A 25,170-nucleotide genomic window follows, 5' to 3' on the forward strand; every position below is an offset into this window, starting at 1 on the left:
CAAAAAAAAAAAAAAAAAAAAAAAAAAAAAAAAAGAGCCAAAGAAATGGGTCAGCAAGGAAGGCGTTTATTGTCATGCCTGAGTTGTATTCTTTGGAACTCACATGGCAGGAAAGAACCATCCCCTGGAAGTTATACCCTGACCTCCACACACTGGCATGTTTTTGCCTATTAGCACACATACATATGGAATAAATAAAATAAAATTCTTAAAAATGGTTTGTATTGTAGGAGCAACAACAATATTGGTATCGACAGCATCTGCTTAGTTTGCAGCAGAGGACAAAAGTGCATTTGCCGGGACATAAAAAGGGACTTGTCACAGCAAAGGATGTACCAGAACCCATCAAAGAAGAAGCTCCAGGGCCAGCTGCCAGTCAGATAGCAGAACCTCTTGCAGCTGAGAAGCCCCCATTACCACCTCCCAATGAAGAAGTACCACCTCCACTCCCACCGGAGGAACCCCAGGTAATCATTTTGTTTATTCAGTCATATAAGTTTTGCAAACACTTATGTCAAGAATGGATGTATATTCTCATTTGCTCAGCTACCTGTAAAATTCTACTTTTGAAGTACCCAGATGTCAGCTTATCAGTTTTAGCAAAGGAATTATGAGAAGGTTGACTGAAAATGAAGCATTCTGATACTCTTGAATGGAGTGTCTCAGCACAAAAGAGAAATGTCCACGCGGGTTCATGACCACAGTACAGAGCAGTCATTTATCCTTAGCTTTTATGGTAAATTGCCCAAACACTGCCATTTATGATGTGACTCTGGACAGATTAGGTAATCATTCTCTACTAGTTTACTCATCTGAAGAATGGACATAGTCATTTATAATAGCTGTCTTACAGTGTTGAAGCATTAAAAATGACCATCTTTGTCACATTGAGCTTGTTGACTGAAGCATGGAAACTCCCCACATTCTCACAGCTTTACTGAACTATATATCGTAGTCCACTAGTGAACAGTGACAGGGAGAGAGAGGGTGAGAGAAGGAAGGCATGGAGGTTCTTTGCTGCTCAGTGGGTTGAAAGTACTAGACTTGTAGATTTACTTCCTACTGGGGAAATGGTTGTCCTATCTAGTGAAGATGGTGGCCCTTAAACCCCTTGTCCTACCATCCACAGTAACTATGTAGAGAGGGATTTGTGTTTTGTCTAAATATAGGAGAGCAGTTCTCAGTTAGCCTGAGTTGGAGGGATTCTGGACTCAATTGATTTGGTTGCTGTTTTATGACTTAGAAAAGTTTGTGTTTCTCTTATTTAGTCAGAAGACCCAGAAGAGGATGCTAGATTAAAACAGTTGCAGGCTGCAGCAGCACATTGGCAACAGCACCAGCAGCATCGAGTTGGCTTCCAGTATCAAGGAATAATGCAGAGGCACACACAGTTACAGCAGATCCTACAGCAGTACCAGCAAGTTATCCAGCACTCACCACACATACAGGTAAGTGTTTCCAAAATAAGTAACCAGGAAGTATCCCAAGGATGCATAAAGGATTTGTTGCTCCTAAAAGAGATGTGAGTATGAAAAACTAGCGATAAAGAAGTATTGACAGTGGGGACTGGAGAGATGGCTCAGCGGTTAAGAGCACTGACTGCTCTTCCAGAGGTCGTGAGTTCAATTCCCAGCAACCACATAGTGGCTCACAACCACCTGTAATGGGATTCGATGCCCTCTTCTGGTGTGTCTGAAGACAGTGACAGTGTACTCACATACATGAAATAAATCTTTAAAAAAAATTTTTAAAAAGTTATTAAAAAAAGAAGTGTTGACAAGTAGCTGTTTCAAAGGATACTAGAGTAACGTGATGCTGTTTAGCCCGAGAGAAGAAAAAGCACCATCACTAAAAGGGTCTGGCAGTTTTATCTTCCCCTCGGAAATGTTTCTTAACTTCCTAAAATCTCATGTAGTCTTGACTTATTAATGTAAGTTGGGACTAATCCTTACATGGCTGTCTTGAAAGAATGTTTGTCCTTTATTTGTAGACCATGTCTCTGGATGTACAGCTGCGACATTATGAGATGCAGCAGCAACAGTTTCAACATCTCTTTCAAGAGTGGGAGCGAGAGTTTCAGCTGTGGGAGGAACAGCTCCTTTCCTATCCTCATAAAGATCAGCTTCAGGAGTATGAGAAGCAGTGGAAAACATGGCAGGGACATATGAAAGCCACTCAGACCTATCTCCAGGAGAAAGTCAACTCATTTCAGACTGTGAAGAGCCAGTACATGGGGAACATGTCAATGCCACCTCCATTTGTTCCGTATTCTCAGATGCCTCCACCTCTGCCAACAATGCCCCCTCCAGTATTACCTCCATCTTTGCCACCACCAGTGATGCCCCCTGCCCTGCCTACCTCCATCCCACCACCTGGTATGCCTCCGCCTGTGATGCCACCTTCTCTACCAACCTCTGTCCCCCCACCAGGAATGCCTCCATCTCTTTCTTCAGCAGGACCACCTCCAGTTCTCCCCCCACCTTCCCTCTCTTCAGCAGGGCCACCACCAGTCCTTCCCCCACCTGCTCTACCTGGGGGACCACCTGTCCTACCCCTCCCACCATTATCTTCAGCCACACCTCCCCCTGGAGTACCTCCCCCTGGAGCCCCACAAGGGATGCCTCCTCAGTTAACAGCCCCACTTCCACCAACTTCTGGTTCTCAGAACTCACAGGTCCCAGAGAAACCTAGACAAGCACTGCTTCCCACACCTGTGTCTTTTGGTTCAACCCCACCTTCAGCATATCACCCTCCACCTCAGTCAGAACAAGTGAATTCCAAACCTCTGAACAAGGTGTTCTCATCTGAGCAAGGACTGGGCGAGTCTTCTGCTCTATCTCAATCCATCATTGCAGCTAAGGACACGCCAGTGAAGTCAGGTGGACTGCTTGCAGATCCTCCTAAGGGCAGTTTCTTGGAAGGTCCAAGAGGTCCAAGGTAGGTTAATGCTCTTACTGTGGCCAATTTTATATAAGCTGTACTGGAATCCAAAGATTATACAGTTTTTGTATTTCCTTTGTACTTTTATGTATACATTCATGACTTTATAGTTAAAATGTTAGTATTATTTGTTAATTCAACCTGACATAACTTGGAAAAGATTGCATATTCCTGTTTCTTTAATGTGACTACTTTTATCTGGCTATAATAGTCTAGAATGAATATAATTTAGAGTAATGCTGACCACTTTTTACTGACTTTGCAGTTTTAGAAATAATATTTTAAGCCAACTATAATGGCACACTCTGTAATACCAGCACTTGGAAAGTAGAGGCAAGAGAGATTTAGGATTTCAAGAATGATCCTGAGCTATATGTAAAATCAAGCCCAGGCGTAGCCTAGGCTATATGACATGCTGTCTCATGTAACAAAAAGGATAAGACAGAGACAGAAAGAATGGGAATAATACTTTAAACTTACCTGTTTTTCTTTTTGATTGTTTGACAAATAATTGAATTAGCAAGTATCATCTGCTAGATTAGTATAAGGGTAAATAGGACCTTTTAAAAAACCATTTGTTTGTACAGATACCACATGTCTAAGGGTTTTACTGCTGTGAACAGACACCATGACTAAGGCAACTCTTGCAAGGATAACATTTAATTGGGGCTGACTTACGGGTTCAGAGCTACAGTCCATTATCATCAAGGCAGGAACATGGCAACATCCAGGCAGGCATGGTGCAGGAGGAGCTGAGAGTTCTACATCTTCATCTGAAGACTGCTAGCTGACTTTTAGGCAGCTAAGGCCGCACCTCCCAACAGTGCCACTCCCTGGGCCAAGCGTATACAAACCACCATACCAAGTTCCTGCTTTTACTCAAAATAGTCAACAAAAGAAAAGTCACAAAATCCCTGCCACCCTTCCACCTGGGCCACCCTGGGACCTTGCATCCTTTATATTTTCCTTAGGGAGATGTCTGTCTTCCCCCCCCCCCAGGAGATAAATAAATAAATAAATAAATAAATAAAATAAAATAAAATAAACAAAATAAATAAAATAAACAAATTAAATAAATAAAATAAACAAACAAACAAATATATATGTTAGAAAAGAAAAAAATAGTGGTTGCTGCTTTGTTTTCCTTTAAAAAAAAAAAAAAAAAAAGCATTAAATGCACCGGGCAGTGGTGGCGTGGCGCACGCCTTTAATCCCAGGACTCAGAAGGCAGAGGCAGGCAGATTTCTGAGTTCCAGGCCAGCCTGGTCTACATAGTGAGTTCCAGGACAGCCAGGGCTACACAGAGAAACCCTGTCTTGAAAAACAAACAAACAAACAAACATTAAGTTCAACAAGGAATGGTCTTGTATGCCTGCAAACCTAGTATTCCAGAGGTTAAGCAATGAGCTTGGGAGAAGTTCCTGCTACTATATGTGATGACCTGAGGTCTGTCTGTAAAACCCACATGATGGGCAGAGAGAACTGTCTCCTGTCAGTTGTCCTCTGCATACCACATGGGCCAAGGAGGATGTACGCCCACATACATACAGAATGTAATTTTAAAAAAGTACATCATACATGTAGTAAGGCAGGCTCAGTCTGCATATCAAGTCTTTCGCAAAAGAAATCTATAAGATTCATGTTTCCAAGCTTAAAAGAGTCTAGCTTTCTCTTGGGGTGACATAAATGTCAAGTTTTCTAAGGAAAATTTTGTTTTGTTTTGAGGCAAGGTCTTAATAACTCTGACTGACCTGGGACTTGCACTGTGGACCAGGCTGGTTTTGATCTATCTACCTCTGTTTCCCCTGTTCTGGGATAAAAGGTGTCCACCACCACATCTAGCTGGAAAAATATTTTGTTTTTCTTTTTCCTGGTCAGAAATTATAATAGAAATATATATATATAATTTAGTTCTATTATTGGGAGATTTAAAATATATACAGGATTATACTGAAAGTTATATAATTTCCTTTTTGTCAGTTATTTGTATATTAGTTTTTGGTTTCAGTGTCAGTGCATTGAGGTCATTTTAAATTTAAGCCTTTAATATTTAAAAACAAAAACATGGTCTCAGCTTGTGGAATGCTTACCTGGCCTTTACAAAGCCCTGGGTTTGATCCCCGGCACCACATTAACTGAGTAGGTTGGTACATGCTTATTTTCCCAACAGTTAGGAAGTAGAGGTAGGAGGATCATAAGTCCAAGCAGTCCCTTGGCTACAGAGTAAATTTGAAGACAGCCTGGACTCTAGGAGACCCTGTCTCTAAAGGAAAAAAAAAATGTATCTTTTTTGTTTGTTGACCCCAATTTAAAGTTCTGGAACTAACATGATTGAAACTCCATTCAAAGTTGAAGCTCAGAAAAAATTAAGTGTAATTAGTTTGAATTCCTCTGTATACTCTGGAGCCATGTTAGAACCTTTATATCCATTTATATCTTGGGGAGTCTTGTAAATAACCTGTGATACTAGGTGAGTTATTTCATGTTACCATCTACAATCTGGAGCAGAGAGGATAGCTAACTTGCTAGGTCAGTGTTGTGTGACTGGGACAGAACCGAGGCACTACGCAAAGCAAACTGCTTTAAGCCCTGTATGGAATGCCGTCATTCAGATTCATGCAGTCGTGACTGCAGTTGTGCTGTTGTTCATTTGCAATATAGCTCATCCTGTTGATTTGAACTCGTGTCTGTCTCTCGAAGCAAGCTTTGCCTTTTAGCAACTGGTTATCAGAGACATGTAGTCCTACCACCTCATAAAGGGTTTCCAGCTCCCATGATTCCTCTCATACTGTTTTCCTCTTTTGACTATCAAATATAGGACCCATTTTAAGTTCTTCCCTCAAAGGTACAATTAATAATCATAGTTCTAAAGAATTTTAGGGGGCTGGTGAGATGGCTCAGCGGGTAAGAGCACCAACTGCTCTTCCAAAGGTCCCGAGTTCAAATCCCAGCAACCATATGGTGGCTCACAACCATCCTTAACAAGATCTGGCGCCCTCTTCTGGAGTGTCTGACGTCAGCTACAGTGTACTTACATATAATAAATAAATAAATCTTAAGAAGAATTTTAGGAATTACCTATTGTAGTCCTTCTCTGGCAGCCCAGGTTTATGTTGTATTTTAGCTTGCTGTGCTAGGTCTTGTGTACATCACCTTATTATATAAATCATCTCTCAATGATTCTATGACTGTAAAGAAGGTAAAGAATGCTGAAACTTGGGCTGAATATAAGTGAAATACCAGGGTCAATGAGAAGGTGTTTGGTGGTAAAGGTGATTGCCAGAGTGTGACCCCAGAACCTACATACTTATTGGTACAGGTTGTCCTTGACCTCCACATGCATGCTGTGACTTGCATGTACTTGCACACATATAGACAAACACAAATAAGTGATAAGATGTATAAAAATCTTAAAAAATAATAAATTGTGCAATTACTGTAATTGAAAAGAGATTGGAATCACAGCCTTCTGATCCTCTTTTAAGTTCATTGTATTTTTTATGGCAAGAGGTTGATGGGCTGTGCTTGAATATTGGCATGTAAATAAAGGAACATTGGCTTTTAAAACTTCTTGAGTGTTTTAGAAAGGATTTTAAACATTAAATCTAAGTATATTTATATAATGTCTATCTGTTTTAGATCTGCCTTTGTGGAGCAACACAGAGTGGGTTACTTTATTCCTTTTCCATAGTATATTATTACAGATATGAAAAACTGTTTTTTTATCTCACTGCCTTAACTTACCTGTTCTTTCTGCCAGCCATATAAATGCAAATTCTTTTCACATTCTCAATGGTTCTAGTTTTTCCTGCTCCTTTTTTAGGAGCTGGTGTTTTGTTAGTCTCCTTCACAATGAACACTTACTCAGGGCCTGAAGTATCATTGGCCTGTTTATAGCCTAATTCTACATATTGCAAATATAAATTTTTAAGGATCTACTTTATGTGTTATCTATCTATCTATCTATCTATCTATCTATCTATCTATCTATCTATCTATTTAAATTTATATGCATATTAACATGCACACAGGTGCCCAAGGACGCCAGAAGAAGGTATTGGATCTTCTAAAACTGGATTTATACGTATCTGTTAGCCACCTGATACATGTGCTGAGAATCAAACTCTGATCCTATCAACTGCAACATTTTTTTTTCTTTTTTGATTAGTTTGATTTATTGGTGTAATTTCTTGAGACAGAGATACAGCCTTGCTACTTAGCTCAGGTTGACCTGGAACTCATCATGTAGCTTAGAGTAGTTGCAAACTCTCACTCCTCCTCCTTCAGCGTCCTCAGTGCTAAGGTGGGAAGCATGCATCACTATGCTGTAACTTTGATAAGGTTGGGTTTTTAGCCCTAAAATTGAATTCTGCCTATGCTGTCTTTCTCCAGTATTACTTTGTCTCCTTTCCATTTCTGCCCATCTTCCTTTACTCATGTTTTATTTTGTTTTGCAAGACAAGGTTTCTTTGTGTAACCTTGGCTGTCATGGAACTTGCTTTGTAAACCAGGCTGGCCTCAAACTCAAGAGTTCTGCCCTCTCCTGAATGCTGGGATTAAATTTGTGGGCCACTCATACGGCTCTTAAGAGAAAAGTTATGACTGTTACTCAGAAACATCTTTTTTCTCCTATATAACTGAGTTAAAAACAAAATCAGCAAGAGGCTGATTAGTCAAGGAGATTGAGTTAGAACAATCTTAAGGAAACTGAACTTCTTTTATGCTATTTCAAGTTCTGTTATGAATGCATAAGGGATCTGTAAGCCACACTGGAGAAAAATGTCCTAAAACAAAACTGGTAGAAAGACAAGAATTGAGAATGGAGCTAAGCTGATTTACTAAAACCACAGTAGTAGAATATATAAGCTGTAAAATGCATTAAGGAATTGCAGAAGTCCAGATTGAGACAGCTTTCTAAACTCTGAAGGTTTCTCAAAGTCGAGTGACAAAAGCATATCACAGTATATTATGTTGTTTAACACCGTGTGTGTGTGTGTGTGTGTGTGTGTGTGTGTGTGTGTGTGTGTGTGTGTGTGTTCTCTTCATTGTTTCTTGTGGACGAAGTATCCTTGTGTTTGTCAACTCTCACATAAGTGGATTTGAATTCCCCAGAACTTGTATTTTTCAGTAATGAAACTTTGTCTTGATAATAAATGTAGAAAAGTACCAGGTACACAAATTTATGAATTTTCACAAGGACATACTCATATCATCACTACTCAGATCAAGAAATAAAAATGACTAATGTTTACGTAGTCCTCCTCAGTGGGCTAAAGAGATGGCTCAGGAGTTAAGAGCTTTTGTTGCTGGGTTCGATTCCCAAAACTCATGGTGGTTCACAACAATCCTTAACTCCAGTTCCAGATGATCCAATGCCCACTCCTGACTTCTGAGAGCACAAAGCATGCACATGGTATACAAATATGCATGCAGGCAAAACAAACATAAAAAAAGGCCTCCTCATCCCCCTTCTGAGTCATTTCTCCTCAACCCAAAGATTACCACTATACTGTCTTTTATACCATGGGCTGCCTATTTTTTTGAGCTTTATTATTAATGGGATATTTTACATACTCTTTGATATGGTATATTTCACTTAATATAATGTGAGATTATGTCATGCATAACATTCTTTTTGTTTGTTTGTTTGTTTCTCTGTATAGCCCTAGCTGTCCTGGAATTCACTCTAGACCAGGCTGGCTTCGAACTCAGAAATCCACCTGCCTCTGCCTCCCTAGTGCTGGGATTAAAGGCGTGCGCCACCATGCCCGGCCTGTGCATACCATTCTTATTGCTGGGGAATAGTCCATTAATATGATTTTATCATAACATTTTATCATAACCTGTTTATTCTAATATTATCAGTTATGATTAAAAATGTTGAAATGTCTAGTGTATCTATATATCTGTTTGTTTTATGTACATGAATAGGCACTTGTTACAGCCCGATATAGAGGTCAGAGAACAACTTGTGGGAGCTGGTTCTTTCTCTCCTTCTACAATAGGGATCCCAGGATGGCACCTAGGCCATGAGGCTTGGCAGCAAGTGCCTTTACCCACTGAGACATCTCATTGGCCTGCAGTATGTCTTTTGGTGCTGACTATATCTTGACTGTGCCTGAATGTACGCATGTGCTTTTGTTGAGATATTTTGTATGTGTAGTTGTCGGCATGCTCTGTGTACATTCTGAGTTTGTCATTTTCATATGACTATTGCTATCAGATTCATCCTGTGCTTTGCAAGTATTGCAGTAGTTTGTTCTTTTTTGTTCCCATACAGTTTGCCGTTGTGTGGACATACCACAGTTTAAAAGGATTGCAATTGTTTGCCCATAGGGTCTGGTCTGTACATGTTCTGCACTGGTACATATTGTTAAATGGTTTTTCAGAAAGGTGGTTTTACTTTAGTCAACAGTATTTCTTCAGAATTTTTTGTTTTTTTATTATTTTTTAACTTCCATGACAACTCTTAGTATTGTTATACTTACAAAATGTTAGCTGCCTTGGAGGATGGTTAGTGTTATTGTGATAAAAGTTGGAATTTTGTATTTTTTGATAACTAGTAAAGTTATACTGCTTTCCATTCGGTCATCACTGGGTTAAATTTCCTCTTGTATGAAACACTAATTCAAGGGTTTTCTTTTTTTTTTAGACTATTTTTCTATTTCTTACTGATATATAGAAATTATATATATATATATTAAAATTATATATATTTATATATATATTTAAATTTTACAAAAGAATTTAAAAGGATTGTGAAAAACAATTTTGAAGTTTTATTAAGTATTTTTAAGAGTAAATTTGCTTTGTATCAAATAGTTTGACACATACATAAAAGATAATTATCACTGTATCCTTTTAGAGAGTCAAGATGGTCCAAACTCTTGCCACACAATATGCATTAAAAGTCTTTCCTGTTTAATGCCTAAGAGGTGGCAGTACTGCATGCTTTCCATTGATAAGAATGTATTGCTATTTAAAGGAAGGGCACTGGGCTAGAGAAATGGCTCAGCAGTAAGAGTAATGGCTGCTCTTCCAGAGGATCTGGGTTCAATTCCAGCACCCACGTGGCAGCTCATAGCTGATCCAGAGATTAAGCATTCTCTTTGACATGGATGAAAGCAAAATACCCATGCATAATAAGTAGAATTTATTGTTTGCTTATTGAGTCTTGAGCTTGAGAATATTCATCTAGAATATAATCATCTGAAGATTCATGGTTGGCAGGTTCACTTACATGATGAATTGGATATGACTTTTAGTGCCTGGAATTCTAGTCTTTCTGCACATATGTTTTGATTCTAATAATTTTTTTAAAAATTTTAAAATAATTTTTTAAATTAAATAATTTTAAAATTTTTAAATAATTAAAAAATAATTTTGTGCATTGTGGTGTTTTGCCTACATGTATGTCTGGGCCTCACATGCATGCCTGGTGTTGATAGAGGCCAGAAGAGGGTATTAGACTCCCTGTAACTTGGGTTACAGATGGTTGTGAGCCACATAGGTGCTGGTAGTCTAAGGCAGGTCTTCTGGAAGAGCAGCCAGTGCTCTTAACTATTGAGCCATCTCTCCAGCTCCCAAGTTGTAGTGAATTGAAGCAGCTTTATCTGTCAGCTTTCTTCCCTTTATTACTACAATCAGGAAATGAAAGTTTTGAGTTTGCATTGTGCTTAATGAAGCCCCAAAGCAGTGTGCTATTCTGGGTAATTCTAAGGTGATAATGTTTCTTTTATCTTTGTTTCATTCTCTTCGATGATTCTTTTTGTATTGTAATTGTCTCCTTATTTTGGTTTTTTAAAGCATAATTAAGAAAAATTAATGTTATGAGTAATCAAATCTAGGAAAAGGAAATTATAAAGTGTTTCAGGATATAGGGGAAATCACTAAGATCTCAAATTTTGTAAGTTTAAGAATGAATCCAAATGATAGTTGCAAGACAATATACACATTACTCTATTTTTTTTCTTACATTTATTGTGTCTGTGTATAGAAATTGGGTCTTTCCTTCCATCACGAGAGTCCCGAGGATAACATACAGGCTTGGTGGCAAGCACATTTACTTACTGAGCTGTCTCACTGGCCCTTTTCTGTTTTTTAAAACCTAAATTTTTGTTTGTTTATAAGTTATACCTACAAGGAAAACTGTTAGTGAAATTTGTTTTTATATATAGCTAGAGCTGTTGAGAATTTTTGTAAAACTAATACATGAAGAAAACTGTACATGAAGAAACACTAAGGGTTAATGATATCCTTATTTTTAGGGGGGGGGTCCACCTTTTATTTTATATGTCTGTATGTTTTGCCTGCATGTATATGTACTACATGGTGCCTGGTGTTTTTATTTGCAGGAAGGAGGATTGAGTGAAGGTCTCTCTGTGTAGCCGTGGCTGGCCTGGAACTCTGTTGTAGACCAGGCTGGCCTCAAACTCAGTGATCAACCTGCCTGTGCCTTTCAAGTGCTAGGATTTAAAGGCATGTGCTGTCAGACCTGCTATGCCTGGTGCTCTCAGAGTTCAGAAGATGATGTCAGATCTTCTAGAACTAAAGTTATGGGTGGTTATGTTCCCAGGTCCTTTGCAAAAGCAACAAGTTCTCTTAACCACAGAGTCATCTCTCTAGCCCTGTGGTTCTCAGCCTTCCTAATGCTTTGACCATTTAATACAGTTCCTTGTGTTGTGGTGACACCCACCCCCCCAGCCATAAAATTATTTCATTGCTACTTTATAACTGTAATTTTGCTACTGTTATGAATTGTAATGTAAGTATCTGATATACAGGATATCAAAAGGGGTTTTGACCCACAGGTTGAAAACCACTGCTCTAGTTCCTGTGGCTATACCACTGTTAATTGCTCATGGTTTGATAAGTAACTATATCTATGCTCCAAGCAGCCCTAATTAAACTTAGTAGGGTGCAAACTTGGATATGAAGGAAGGGGTAATTGTTGGAAAGAAAGGGTTCATTCTAAGGAGTTGGGAAAAAGAAGGTAATGGGAGGTATATGTGGTCAAAATACTTAATACATATTTGAAAAAATTCTTATTAAGTTGTAAGTTCTTTACAAAGGTCCCATCGTTGGTAATCTCCTAAGCATCTAGTAGTTGAGCAGAGTTTCCTGACTGGGGCCATTCAGGTCTGAATTTGAACTGAGTTTAGCAAACAGGTATTTTGGTTTGGTTTATTTTTTTAAAAGATTTATTTGAGTACACTGTTGCTGTCTTCAGCCACACCAGAAGAGGGCATCGGATCCCATTACAGATGGTTGTGAGCCACCATGTGGTTGCTGGGAATTGAACTCAGGACCTCTGGAAGAGCAGTCAGTGCTCCTAACCACTGAGCCATCTCTCCAGCCCTAGCAAACAGGTTTTATCAGTGCTGTCTCAGTGCAATGTTCAACACTTCTGACTATTTTCATTGCCACCGACTTGTTCCCCTTAATGTCACATGAAAACCACTCTGAAATGTGTGCCCAGTCCAACTTAGGATGGTGTGTCATCTCCTGGTGAATAAATTTTGATGTTTATAAGATGATAATCTCCAGCACAGGATGATTGGCTCTTCCTACTCTGAGCAGCCCCTCTAGTGTGAGGAGTAGAACTCGGTGCTAAGTTGCAGGTTTTCTCTAGGCTTTGTCCTCCTCCGCCTTGTTCTTCCAGGCGTGGATCCAAGACCATTAACCATACATGTGAGTGGCTTCTTGCACCTTTTATTTTGGGAAGCTCCTTCTTCCCTCCACATTTCAGGCACTGTAAAATCCTGACTATTTTGGGTTCTGCAGGCAGCCAGTCATATTTTTATTTTATCCTCTTCTGCTGCCAGTACAGTTGTTCTGAAAATTGCTGCTTGTAATTTTTGTTGTTGTTGTCTTTTATCTTCCAGAATTTACAGACAAGGGCCAAGGTTATAGCACAGTTGGCAGAGTATTTCTCTGGCATATAGAGGCTTTTGTTGATCCTCAATAACTCCACAAACTGGAATGGTGGACTATGCTTGTATATATAATCCCCATACCAGGGAGATAGAGGCAGGAGGATCAAAAGTTATCCTTGAGTACATAAGGAGTTTAAAGCCAGCCTGGACTAGAGACTCTGTCTCTAAAGACAAGGCAAGACAATTTTTTAAAAATAACTCAAACTTAAGATTCTGGTCTACTGCCTTCTCTTTATTGTCGGTTTATATATATCCTGCTTTCTTGTGATAGGTTTGAAAAGTATCAGCCAGGTAGGCTGAACTTCAATATCAGATTCTTTTCCATATGTTTCTGATTGCACTTGTTCCTAGGGAGATTTTTATACCTAGTATGATAACTAGACAACCAAAAGTACTTTAATCCTTTCCCCTGAAAAGAAGTCTTTGACATAGTGTTGGCACCATTCAATATTAGTGTTGACTCCCATTCCATATCCATATTCCCTTTACTCTCAGCAGGAACCTCAGCTGATATGAGCCTGATATTTTTGTTGGCCCATAGAGTCAAGGCCTCTGTATTGTTGTTGTTGTTGTTATCATTATTATTATTTGTATGTATGTGTGTGCATAGAGGATTCCTTGGAACTGGAATGATGGGTGGCAGTGAGCTACCTGACATGGGTGAGAACCAACTCTGGCCTTCTGCTAGAGCAGCTATCACTCTTAACTGCTAAGCCATCTTCCAGCCTATTTTGTTTTATTTTGTGGGTGTGTCTTTATATGGTATGTGATGCATATGTAGATGTACATGTGTGGGTGTGGAAGCTAGAAATTGACATTGGATGTCTTTCTTTGATAATCTATGTTTACTGAGACCAAAGCTGGCTAATCTGGCTAAATTAGCTAAGCAGTTAGTTTGCCCCAGTGATCCCTGACTACCTCCTGTACACAAGTAAGCTGTCACAGTCACTCATCATTGTTTGTTTGTTTTTATGTGTATGGCTGTTTGCTTACAAATATGTATGTTATATGAGAACCTCATGCTTGCCTGTCACCTGCAGAGGTCAGCAGAAGCTATCAGATTCTGGGACTGGAGTTATAGGTAGTTGTGAGCCACCGTGTGGGTGCTGGAATCCAAACCCAGGTCCTCTGCAGGGCCGTGATTCCAACTCTCCATCCAGTTTGTATGTGGGACTGGAACGCTCAACTCCAGTCTTCACACTTGCACCACAAGCCATCTCTACAGAACCTCCATTTAATTGTCAGGCATGGAATTAGTGAGGGCTGTCTTGAATCTCTTGCACTTCAGCTCATGTGGCTCAGTGTCCTCCCAGAAGTTAGGATTAACGGAATGTGGTGGTACACACCTGTAATCCTAGAATTTATACTGACACAGGAGGGCTGTGCCTTCTAGACCAGCTCTGACCATATGGAAGGACCTGTCTCAGATGGGATCAGCTCCTCTCAGTCAGTACTGTACCTTCCATTTTGTTGATTCAGAACCTTAAAGTAAAGTTGTAATCTCAGCTTCTGTTTCTTAAGGTTAGTGTTGGTTCTGTGCTATAGTAGTTTCTCCCTTTGAAACCAAGATTTTTTTACACTAGCAAAGCCCAAAGTGACAGATTGGGAGTTAAATATTTTGCTGAAATTACTTTTATTATTCATCATTGGTTTCCCACACAGTGAAACAAAAACCCTTCATTAAAGGCATGAAAAGTGTTGACTGTTCCATAGTCACTTAAACTATAAACTTTGCCATTGTCCTAAATGCTTCCTTTTCTGTACTTACTTAATTCCCACTGGCTACAAACTGTGTCAGTTCTAACTTATTTGCATTATGTTGCTGTTACCTTCATTACCCACATTGTTGATCGTGCGTTTAGTGGCCAGCTAGGGCTGCTTAGTGATTTTGCTCTATCTCAAACAAGCAAGACCAATTATTCTGTAAACTTTTCTTCCTCATTATTAGTTTTTAAAAACTAATCTTTGAAAAGTTGGACTGTATTAAGTGACTCTTAAGCAGTTATGAAGTAACTCTAAACACTGAATTAACCAGTTGAATTAATTAATCAACCTTACAGAGATCCAAAGGTAGAAAGAGGTCTCTAACAGATTAGAAATGTATTCTCTCAGGATTTACACAGTGCTTAGGAACTTGGGTTCTTTACTGTTTGCTTCACCAGCCCTTCCTTTGTACATTGCCCTTACTTACAAAGTGCAGTGGAGTTGTTTGGAAGCAGCATTAAAAAGGGAAGTGTGAAGAGGAATCCCTAATATTTACAAGGACAACCCAGAAGACTGTGTCAGTCGTTTTCAATTCTCTTGCTGGAACTTGGTGCAAGTCTAGCTATAAGAGAGGTTGAGAAAGAGTCTACATTAAGACTGAAAGTGGGGAGGCTGGATTATAGTTGGAAAGTTTAGGAGATGGTCGGTTTGTACCTGCCATACAAGGCAAACAAGGAAGTCCTTTTTGAAGGCCTCTTTGCCTTCATCCTTAGCATGCTGTCTTTCTGTGCATCCTTTTCTGCTCTCCTCCGCTTCAGCCACACTACACAACCATTTGCATTTCTAAATATGATATGTGCTTCTCCTCCTTTTTCCCTTTCATATTGCTCTCTTAGTCTGAGGTACCCTTGCCATACTATTCTGTAATCACTAACACCCTGTCATCTCAGATGCTGCCTTTCAAGTCTCAGCGAAGCATCTGTGCTCCATAAACCCTTTGCATGGCAGTGCGCCTCTCACCTGGGTGGGGCTGACTACTCTCTGCCTGTTGTCTTTTCATCTTTTCACCTATTGACACTTTATCAACACTTAGGGGTTGGTTTTTTTTTTTTTGTTTTTTTGATTGTTGATTCTGAAGGCCCCAACCAACATTTATGTCTTAAGTGTAGCATACCGTCTATTGGAAGGAACATTTCTTTGATCAATTTCTGTCCAGACTTTGGAAAACTGGTGTGTGTGTGTGTGTGTGTGTGTGTGTGTGTGTGTGTGTGTGTGTGTGTGACAGACAGACAGACAGACAGACAGAGACAGAGAGATGTGTGTATGTGTATGTATGTATGACATGTATGTACATGTGTGTATGACATTTATTAATGAAGATTTTAGTGCTGGCTCCCACAATATTTACAATTATATTGTATTTTCTTGTTAATTATTCCATATTTGGTTTTTAGTTATAATTTAACTTTAAAAGTACTCACAGTAATGGAATTATTATTATTTTTCTATTTAAAAAGGAGTGGACTATTCCATGTACCAAGGCACAATATTTTCAATTGCTTTTTAACATTTCAGTAGGTCAGTCTTGCTGCCGACTGAAGTATGTTAGATAATGCTGACATGATTTCTACATCTAGACCTGAAGTCTTCCGAGCACTGCTGCCTTAACATTCAGTTTTTGAGCACCTTAAGTAATCTTACATGGAGACTTTCCTTTTCCTGCTTTACTGTCTTGAGTAATATCTTTTGTTTTACTTGTAGATTTGATGGTCCTCGAAGATTTGAGGATTTAGGGTCAAGGTGTGAAGGACCGAGACCCAAAGGGCCTCGTTTTGAAGGAAATCGCCCCGATGGGCCAAGACCCAGATATGAAAGTCACCCAGCAGAGGGCACTAAAAGCAAATGGGGAACGATCCCTCGGGGCCCAGCATCTCAATTTTATATAACTCCCAATACATCCCTAAGTCCTCGACAGAGTGGACCACAGTGGAAAGGCCCGAAAGCAACTGTTGGACAGCAGCATCAGCAGCAGTCTAAGCAGCACCCTAAGTCACAAGCAGAGCCTCTTTCAGGAAACAAAGAGCCATTAGCAGACACAAGTAATAACCAACAGAAGAATTTAAAAACGCAATTAGCTACATTTTCATTTTGCATTTCCGCAGATGTCAAGGATACCAAGGCAGTTCAGTCAAATGAGAATCTAAGTGACTCTCAACAAGAGCCAACTAAAAGCCAAGTCTCGGAAGGGCCTGTAGAGCCCTCTAATTGGAACCAGAATTCTCAAAGTATGGAGACTGAAATGGACAAAACCGAAGGTGTTACTCAGCCTGTATCCCTTGCAAACAAACCTGTAACTACTCAACCTGCTTTCCCCTCAAAAGTAGGGAGCATGGAGGGAGGAGCCACAGCAGCAGCACTAACTGCAGATGATTTCAAGCCTTTGGGTATTGGTTTGTCCCACTCAGAAAACCACCAAGAAAAAGATCTTCCTCAGCCAGACAGCAGAGAAAATAGATTAGAAGGCAATAAAGGCAGCAGCTCATCCTACAGAGGTCCTGGGCAAAACAGAGTGGAAGATTCACGGGATAAAGGACTAGTAAACAGAGGTCGTGGCCAGACAATTAACCGAGGTCCAGGTCTGGTCAAGCAAGAAGATTTCCATGATAAAATGATGGGTAGAAGAGAAGACAGTCGTGAGAAAATGGACAGAGGAGAAGGCATCTGGGACAGGGTTTTTGTGAGGCCAGGAAGCAGTCGGGATAAAATACCAGGTGGCCTACAAGACAGCCAGGACAGTAGAGCCAACAGCCGAGAAAGGGGGCCACCTCGCAGGGCTGGCAGTCAGGAGAGAGGACCTCCTCGAAGGGCTGGAAGCAGAGAGAGAGGACCCCCTCAAAGAGCTGGAAGCAGGGAGAGGGGACCGCCTCGGGGTCCAGGTAGTCGAGAAAGGGGATTAGGAAGGCCATATTTTGGTCCTGAAGGATTTTCATTCAGACTAGAACCAGGAGATGGTGGAGACAAAATGTATCCTTATCACCGAGATGAACCTTCTAGGGCTTCGTGGAACCATGGAGAAGAGAGAGGACATGAAGAGTTCCCAGTAGATGGTAGAAATGCTCCAATTGAGCGAGAAAGACTCAATGACTGGGATAGAAAGAGATACTGGAGAGAGTGTGAACGTGACTATCAAGATGATACACTAGATTCATACAGCAGAGAGGACAGGTTCTCAGCACCACCATCACGGTCTCATGATGGAGACAGGCGAGGCCCTTGGTGGGATGATTGGGAAAGGGATCAGGATATGGATGAGGGTTATGGTAGGGAAATGGACAGGGACTTAGACAGAGATGTGGATCACATTAGAAGACCTGTGGATATATATGACAGAAATGTAGATAATGAGTGGGACAGAGATTATGGGAGACCACTGGATGAACAAGAATCACAGTTTCGTGAACGGGATATTCCATCTCTTCCACCTTTACCACCCCTCCCACCTCTTCCACCTTTGGATAGATACCGGGATGATAGATGGAGAGAAGAAAGAAATCGAGACCATGGGTATGACCGAGATTTCCGTGATAGGGGTGAGTTGAGGATTCGAGAGTATCCAGAAAGAGGAGATACATGGCGGGAAAAGCGAGATTATGTTCCTGACAGAATGGACTGGGAAAGAGAACGGTTGTCAGACAGATGGTACCCATCTGATGTGGATAGACATTCCCCCATGGCGGAACATATGCCATCCTCACATCATTCCTCTGAAATGATGGGGTCCGATGCAAACTTAGACTCTGACCAAGGCCTTGGAGGGGTAATGGTTCTCAGTCAGAGGCAGCACGAAATCATTTTGAAAGCTGCACAAGAATTGAAAATGCTTCGGTAAGTTTACTCCTTAAGATCGTTCCTTTTAGTTGAAACAGATTTTCATACTGCTCTTTTTTAAATGAAGTGCCTTTTTTGGTTTTGTTTGTTTGGTTGGTTGGTTGGTTGGTTTTTCAATACAGGGTTTCTCCGTGTAGCCCCGCATGTCTTGGAACTTGTTCTGTAGACCAGGCTGGCCTCAAACTCAAAAGATCTGCCTGCCTCTGCCTCCCAAGTGCTGGGATTAAAGACATGTGCCACCACAGCCCAGCTGAATGAAGTCTTTTAATGGAACCCTTTAAACCCTGTTTCTTATCATACTTTGAATTTGTGTTTCTGGTTATTCAGTGCTGTTTGGGGGTTAAGATGGATATTTGGGAACTGTTAATTATTCACATATGTCCTAGGGTGTGCAAATTGATTGATGTTCTTGTTAGTCATTGTAGATGTGTTGCTGGATGCCTTGAGAGTGCATGTCTCAAGTGTTAAAACTACATTTCAGGACTCTGGGTTTCATGGGGCTTTGTGTATTGAGCCATCGTTGTTTTCAGTAGGCAGTGTCTGTTCTTTGGCATTGGATCTGACAGGCTGCACAGTCCCTACTGTTTGATGGAATGGTGGAAGGTACTTTATTTTCTCTGCTGGCGTTACGGATGGTTACCTGGGGCGTCTTCAGATTTGACTGACTACTGATACTTTGTTAGGAGGATGTTCATCTTTGATTTTAACTGGAAGCAGATTGTTTTCCCTAGATTTTCATCGTGAAGTTGGATTTTAAAACAAACAAACAAACAAAAAAACAACCTACAATCAACTATGTGGGCATTATGTAATGTTTCTCATATAGCTATAAACAGTAAGACTTTTTTATTTTTGTTCTTTTTTCCAAACAGGTTTTTGAGAAAAATAAATGGTTAATTTTTTTTGATAGATTCTAATGTGTTTGCTTCATCTGTCAACTGTGGTCTACATTTGTGAGTTATACTAATTGAATTTGTAACTGAAATTTTAGTACTAGGAAAATGTGATGGCAAAGCATAACTGTAGGAAGAATGAAAGAATGTCTGGAGGTTCGGAACAGGTGGCAAATGGTCTCTTGTCTGTAGGCTGAGGTAGTCCTCGCTCCTTTTTTCTAGATTACTCATGAGCATGATGTGAGGCATGCTGCAGAGCGTTTAGCTACTTGCTTCTAAATTGTGGGCACTTTTAATTCACATAACTGTTCGGGCACTGCACTGATCCTCCCATCTTAACCTCGTCTGTCCAAGGGCTTGCAAAGAAAAATAATATCATCGCCATTCACAATAATACTAAGTCTTACTAAAGTTCACGTGGTTATTAGATGCAGGCCCAGAATTTGAACTCTGTCTGACTCTGAAATCTGTTTTATAGAGAACATAAAACTGATTGGTGATTGGTTACTTTTAGTTTCTTTTCTTTCCTTACTTAAAAATGACTTTTTCACTTGTTGTTGCTTTGCATAGATTGTTGGATGAAAGGTGCTGCACGTTCACCCTTTTTTTTCTTCAACCCCTTCCTAGGCAACAAAACCTAACCAACATATGAGAGCTAATGGATAGTAGTTCCCATAGTTAGAGCATGGTTATAGTATGCCTTTAGAGAGACAAGGAATACCATAAGCAGTGTTTCCATGAGACAGGAACAACCCTTATGGACTTTGTGTCCCCTTGGGTCACAATACTGTATATAAAGGGATACTGTAAACATCTGGAGCTGGTGTAGTGGCTATTGTAAGTGTAGACGATAGGAATTGTAAGAAAAAGTAAAGGGATGTTAGCTAGGGATTAAAATAGAGGAGTAGATAATTAATCTTTAGGAATACAAAGTATTATTTTTAAGAATATAGACCTGTGAGTGTTGTCACCATTTAAAGCAAATAGATATGCAAACTAATATGCATTCAGGAGTCAGACAAGTGGGGCTGGAGAGATGGCTTAGTGGTTAGGAGACTGACTGCCCTTTCAGAGGATCCATGTTCCTATATATACTCAGCAACCACATGGCAGCTCTGTATAACTGTCTCTATCACAGTTCCAAAAGGATCCACTGCCCTCTTCTGGCTTCCATGAGCACTGCATGCATATGGTACACATACATGCAGATAAAACATACACAAAATAAAAATAATGTAAAAAAAATTTCAAGACAGGGTTTTTTCATGTAGCCCTAGCTATTATCCTGGAACGTAGAGCTCCATCTGTCTCTGCCTCTCAAGTGCTGGAATTGAAGGTGTGCACCACCACTGCTGGGCATGAGACTTTTTTTTCCTTTAAAAACATTTTTTTAAAGAGTCAGACAAGTTAACAAAAATGAATGGAAGTGCGCCAGGAGGAACTCTGGAGTGTGGTGAGGACTTGATAGTCTGCTTCATCTAACATGGTCGGCCATGGCTCCACAGAGCTACTTGTTGACTTGACAGAATATAGGTGTAATATTAATCAAAATACTTTAAAAACTCAATTTCTATGTAAAATATTTCCTTTATAAATAATGTCAGCTAATTCAAGTTTTAAAAACTAATATGAGAGGTAGGTATAGTGGTACATACCCTGTAATGCAAGTACTTGCATCTGGTAGCAAGAGAATGATGAGTTCAAAGCTGTTTGGCTAGTTTGGGCCTAGCCCAGGTTCCTGAAACTGTTCACCCCCATCTCCCAAACAAAATAAGCCTCCAGTGAAAGCCTAAAATGCCTTCTTAGACTGTATTTTATACAGAGTCCATTTTGTAATCTGTAAAATATTGAAAACAATTAGCAGGAAAAACTTTGGGATTTCTTGAAAGAGAAACATGGTAGGCAGGTTGTAGAATCAGTTGTTGAAGATCATTGATAATTTATGATTATAGGTCTTAGATGGTTGATGGGTTAGTTGTGTAAAAGCAAGAGAATGCTACCATAACTGAGGTGCCGTATGGGCGCTGCATAGGACTTTAGTCTTTAGGTGTTTTTCTTTCTTGTATTTTTTAAAATTTGGGTTTAACCATAGTTGTTTGGGATAATATAAACATGCTTTTAAGTACAAAGACAATTTCATTTGTTTACAGAGAACAGAAAGAACAGCTTCAAAAGTTGAAAGACTTTGGGTCTGAGCCACAGATGGCTGACCATCTACCACCCCCAGACTCAAGACTACAGAATCCATCAAGACCTGGGATGTATCCGGTATGGGAAAATGTGTGCTCAGAAAATGAGATGTTTTTTACTGTGTGTGTTTATATGATGTAGGATTTATTTTATTTTGTTTTGTTTTTGTGTTTCTAGACAGGGTTTCTCTGTGTAGCACTGGCTGTCCTAGAACTTGCTCTGTAGACCAGGCTGGCCTTAAAGACATAGATCTGCCTGCCTCTGCCTCCAGGGTGCTGGGATTAAAGGCTGGGATCAATGCCTGGCAATGATGTTGGATTTTTAAAATTCCAATAAGCATACATTTTTATTGTAAAAACATAAATTTTGGAAAAGTGAAAGCTTTGAACATCTTTAGAAGTAGTTAGACATATGCAAGAATACTTCTTTCCCTGGGCTTTAACAGATAGACCAAGCACACCTGAACTGTGCAGCTCCATAGTCACTGGATTCAGTCATAGGTCACAGTCTTTTCAAAACCTCCACAGTTTTAAAGTACAAGGGCTGGCAAGATGGTACCTGCTGCCAAGCTAATGACCTAAGTTTGATTTGTGTGTGTGTGTGTGTTATACGGTGCATCTACACTTATGGGGGTGGTGTTTCCTGTGTATTTGCACACATGGATCCCAGAGATCAACTTGAATTATCTTCTTCATCTTTAAAATTACATTTATTTATCTACTTTGTATGTTTGAGGGTGGAGGAGGTGCATACCATAGTGCCCATGGTCAACTCAGAAGATAGCTCTTTAGAGAGGTTTCTTTTTCCTTCTACCCTGTGGACCCCCTGAGATCACGCAGGTTATTAACTTGGCAGCAGGTATCATCTTGCTTGCCCACGTACTCTAAAACTGTGGGGGGGGGGGGGGTTGCTGGGGAGAAGAGTGCAGTTCTGAGGACTGGATCCAGTGGGTTGCTCCCATAGTGTCCCTCCTAGGCACGGGATCTACCACTGAGCTAAGTCCCCAGCCCTACCTACTACTTTCTAAATTATTACTATTTTTAGATGTGTTTAGTATGTGTGTGAAGGTTTTGCCTCTGTATGTATGTATGTGTACCATGAGCTTGCCTGGTTTCTGTTAAGGTCAGAAGAGGGCTTCACATACCTTGAACTGGTAAAGATACAGATGGTTGTGAGTCTCCATGTGGGTGATGGGAATCAAACCTGGTCCTCTGAAAGAGTTAATACATGCTTGTAACGACTGAGTCAGCTCTAGTCTTACTGTTTAACAACTGTATTGGGCAGTACCTACTCTCTACTCCACCTTAGATAATACTAATATATATTTAGCCAAACAGACAATATGTGGGAGAGATAGATGTCTCTGTGTGTTGAAGTTTATGTACATGCTTGTGGGTGCCTCCAGAGCTCAAAAAATTATGTCAGATGCTTGGGAGCTAGAGTTAAAGGCTGTTGTGAGCCTGATGGTGGCTGCTATGGACCAAACTCTAATCCCCTGCAAAATACAGCAAGCACACCTAACTGCAGAATCATCTAAATTTGTGTGTGTGTGTTTGTGGGGGGGGTGGAGAGGGAGAGAGAGGTCATACCACATGTATGAAGGACAGAGGACAATTTGTAGAAGTTAATTTTTCCAGATGACTTCTTTTTTTGTTTTATTGTTGTTGTTGTTGTTGTTGTTGTTGTTTTCTGAGACAGGGTTTCTCTGTGTAGCCCTTGCTGACCTGGAACTCACTTTGTTGACCAAGCTGGCTGGCCTTGAACTCACAGAGATCCGCCTGCCTCTGTTTCCGCCTCTGCAGTGCTTCAGTCAACGGCATGCACCTGGCAGGATTTCAATATGTAGCCTTGGTGGGTTTGGAACTTGTTGCTGCATAGACTAGGCTAATTCAAACTCACAGAAATCTGCCTGCCTCTGCTTGATATCATGCCTGGCATTTCAAACCCTTTTAAAAACATGAATCTCACTATGTTGCTTCCTGCCTTATAACTAACTGCTGAGGATGCAGCTCTGTTGCTAGAACACCTGCCTAGTATATATATGTGAAGCACTAGGTTCAGTCTCCAGTACCACATAGAACTGGGCAAGATAGCACTTGGGAGATAGAGGCAGGAGGATCAAAAATTTGCTACGTAGTAGTTTCAAGGCCAATCTGTGCTTGACCAAACCCTGCCTATGAGAAAATGTCTTCAGATAGAGGCAGGAGGATCAAAAATTTGCTACGTAGTAGTTTCAAGGCCAATCTGTGCTTGACCAAACCCTGCCTATGAGAAAATGTCTTCAGGATTTCCCATCACTCTCAGGATACAGTCTACTTTTCGTTGGTATTTTGTTTTTCCTGTACTTTCCAGCCCCCTCCTGTCTACTGCTTACTACCATACTTACTCTTCCAGGACATGGAACCGCTTAGCAGTTGTGAGAATGCAGTAGTCTTCTACTTAGAGACACTCTTGCATGTGTGCATTTTTCTCCATCCCCCCTCTCCACCTGGTTGATTCTGGTTTATCTTTTTCTTTTTCCAATCTCAGGGTGGTCCCATCAGCATTTAGCATTGTTTGATTTGTTTATTTTATCATCATCCTTCCTTTCTAAAGTGAACCCCTAGGATGAAAACCGTCTTCCTTCTTCACATCTTGAGGCAAGTGGTAGAGTCTCTAGATCTTCAGTTATTATCTTCTGGGTTGTACCCCCTTTCCGCACATCAGATATCCTGCATGTCAGATATTTATGTTCTGATTCATTACAGTAGCGAAATCACAGCTAGGAAGTAGCAATGAAATGATTGTATGGTTAGGGGTTCCCACAATATAAGGAACTATGTTAAAGGGTCACAGCATTAGAAAGGTTGACACCCAGTGCTCTAGATTTTTTTTTTTTGGTTTTTCGAGACAGGGTTTCTCTGTGTAGCCCTGACTGTCCTGGAACTCACTCTGTAGACCAGGCTGGCCTNGAACTCAGAAATNCNCCTGCCTCTGCCTCCCAAGTGCTGGGATTAAAGGCGTGTGCCACCACACCCGGCCCAGTGCTCTAGATTATAGATGCATATTTCTGTTTTGTTCATCTGACAAATCACGCTTTCCCATATCCCAACTTGTTACTATTTTTATGTACAGTAATTCATGGAACTGTTCTATTTATATTGGCTATTTTCTTCTGATCTTCCACGATTATTAATGCAGCTTTAATGAATTTCTCTGTATCGGGTCTTTATTTTGGGTACCTCCCAGATATTTGTGTATCTTCCTAGAGTGGGAAACTTTAGTTAAAAAATAGACGTTCTTTCTGCTCAAGAAATGTTCCTTTTTAAATCCATACCTCCCATGCACACACAGAGACAATTGGTTTCATATTTGTTAATAAAATTATGTATTGACCTACCAACAAATAAACAAACAAATAATAAAAAAACATTTAAAATTTTCTCTTAGTACATTTAAGCAACTCTCTTACGTAGTTGTATAACATCACTACCATATCCAGACAATCATCAGCTTCTTTATATTTTGGAAAATATAACACCACCTTTTGTATTATTGTTATTATTATTATTTATTTATTTATTTATTTATTTTAGGTTTTTTTGAGACGGGTTCTTTGTGTAGCCCTGACTGTCCTGGAA

General features: G+C 40.1%; 1 protein-coding gene across 2 annotated transcripts in view; it reads left to right on the plus strand.

The window, feature by feature from the left end:
- Positions 1-25,170, plus strand: part of Ylpm1 (YLP motif containing 1) — a 76,988-nt gene that overhangs the window by 16,747 nt on the left and 35,071 nt on the right. The window contains exons 2-6 of one of the 2 annotated variants that reach the window (XM_021202732.2): positions 231-467; positions 1,269-1,448; positions 1,991-2,937; positions 16,341-18,464; positions 21,511-21,628. In XM_021202732.2, the coding sequence (XP_021058391.1) occupies positions 231-467; positions 1,269-1,448; positions 1,991-2,937; positions 16,341-18,464; positions 21,511-21,628 (3,606 nt within the window). The remainder of the gene's footprint in view (positions 1-230; positions 468-1,268; positions 1,449-1,990; positions 2,938-16,340; positions 18,465-21,510; positions 21,629-25,170) is intronic. The other variant, XM_029540536.1, reaches the window with a different exon arrangement.

Source organism: Mus pahari, chromosome 7, assembly GCF_900095145.1.
Source record: "Mus pahari chromosome 7, PAHARI_EIJ_v1.1, whole genome shotgun sequence".
In the NCBI taxonomy this organism is placed as follows: domain Eukaryota; kingdom Metazoa; phylum Chordata; class Mammalia; order Rodentia; family Muridae; genus Mus; species Mus pahari.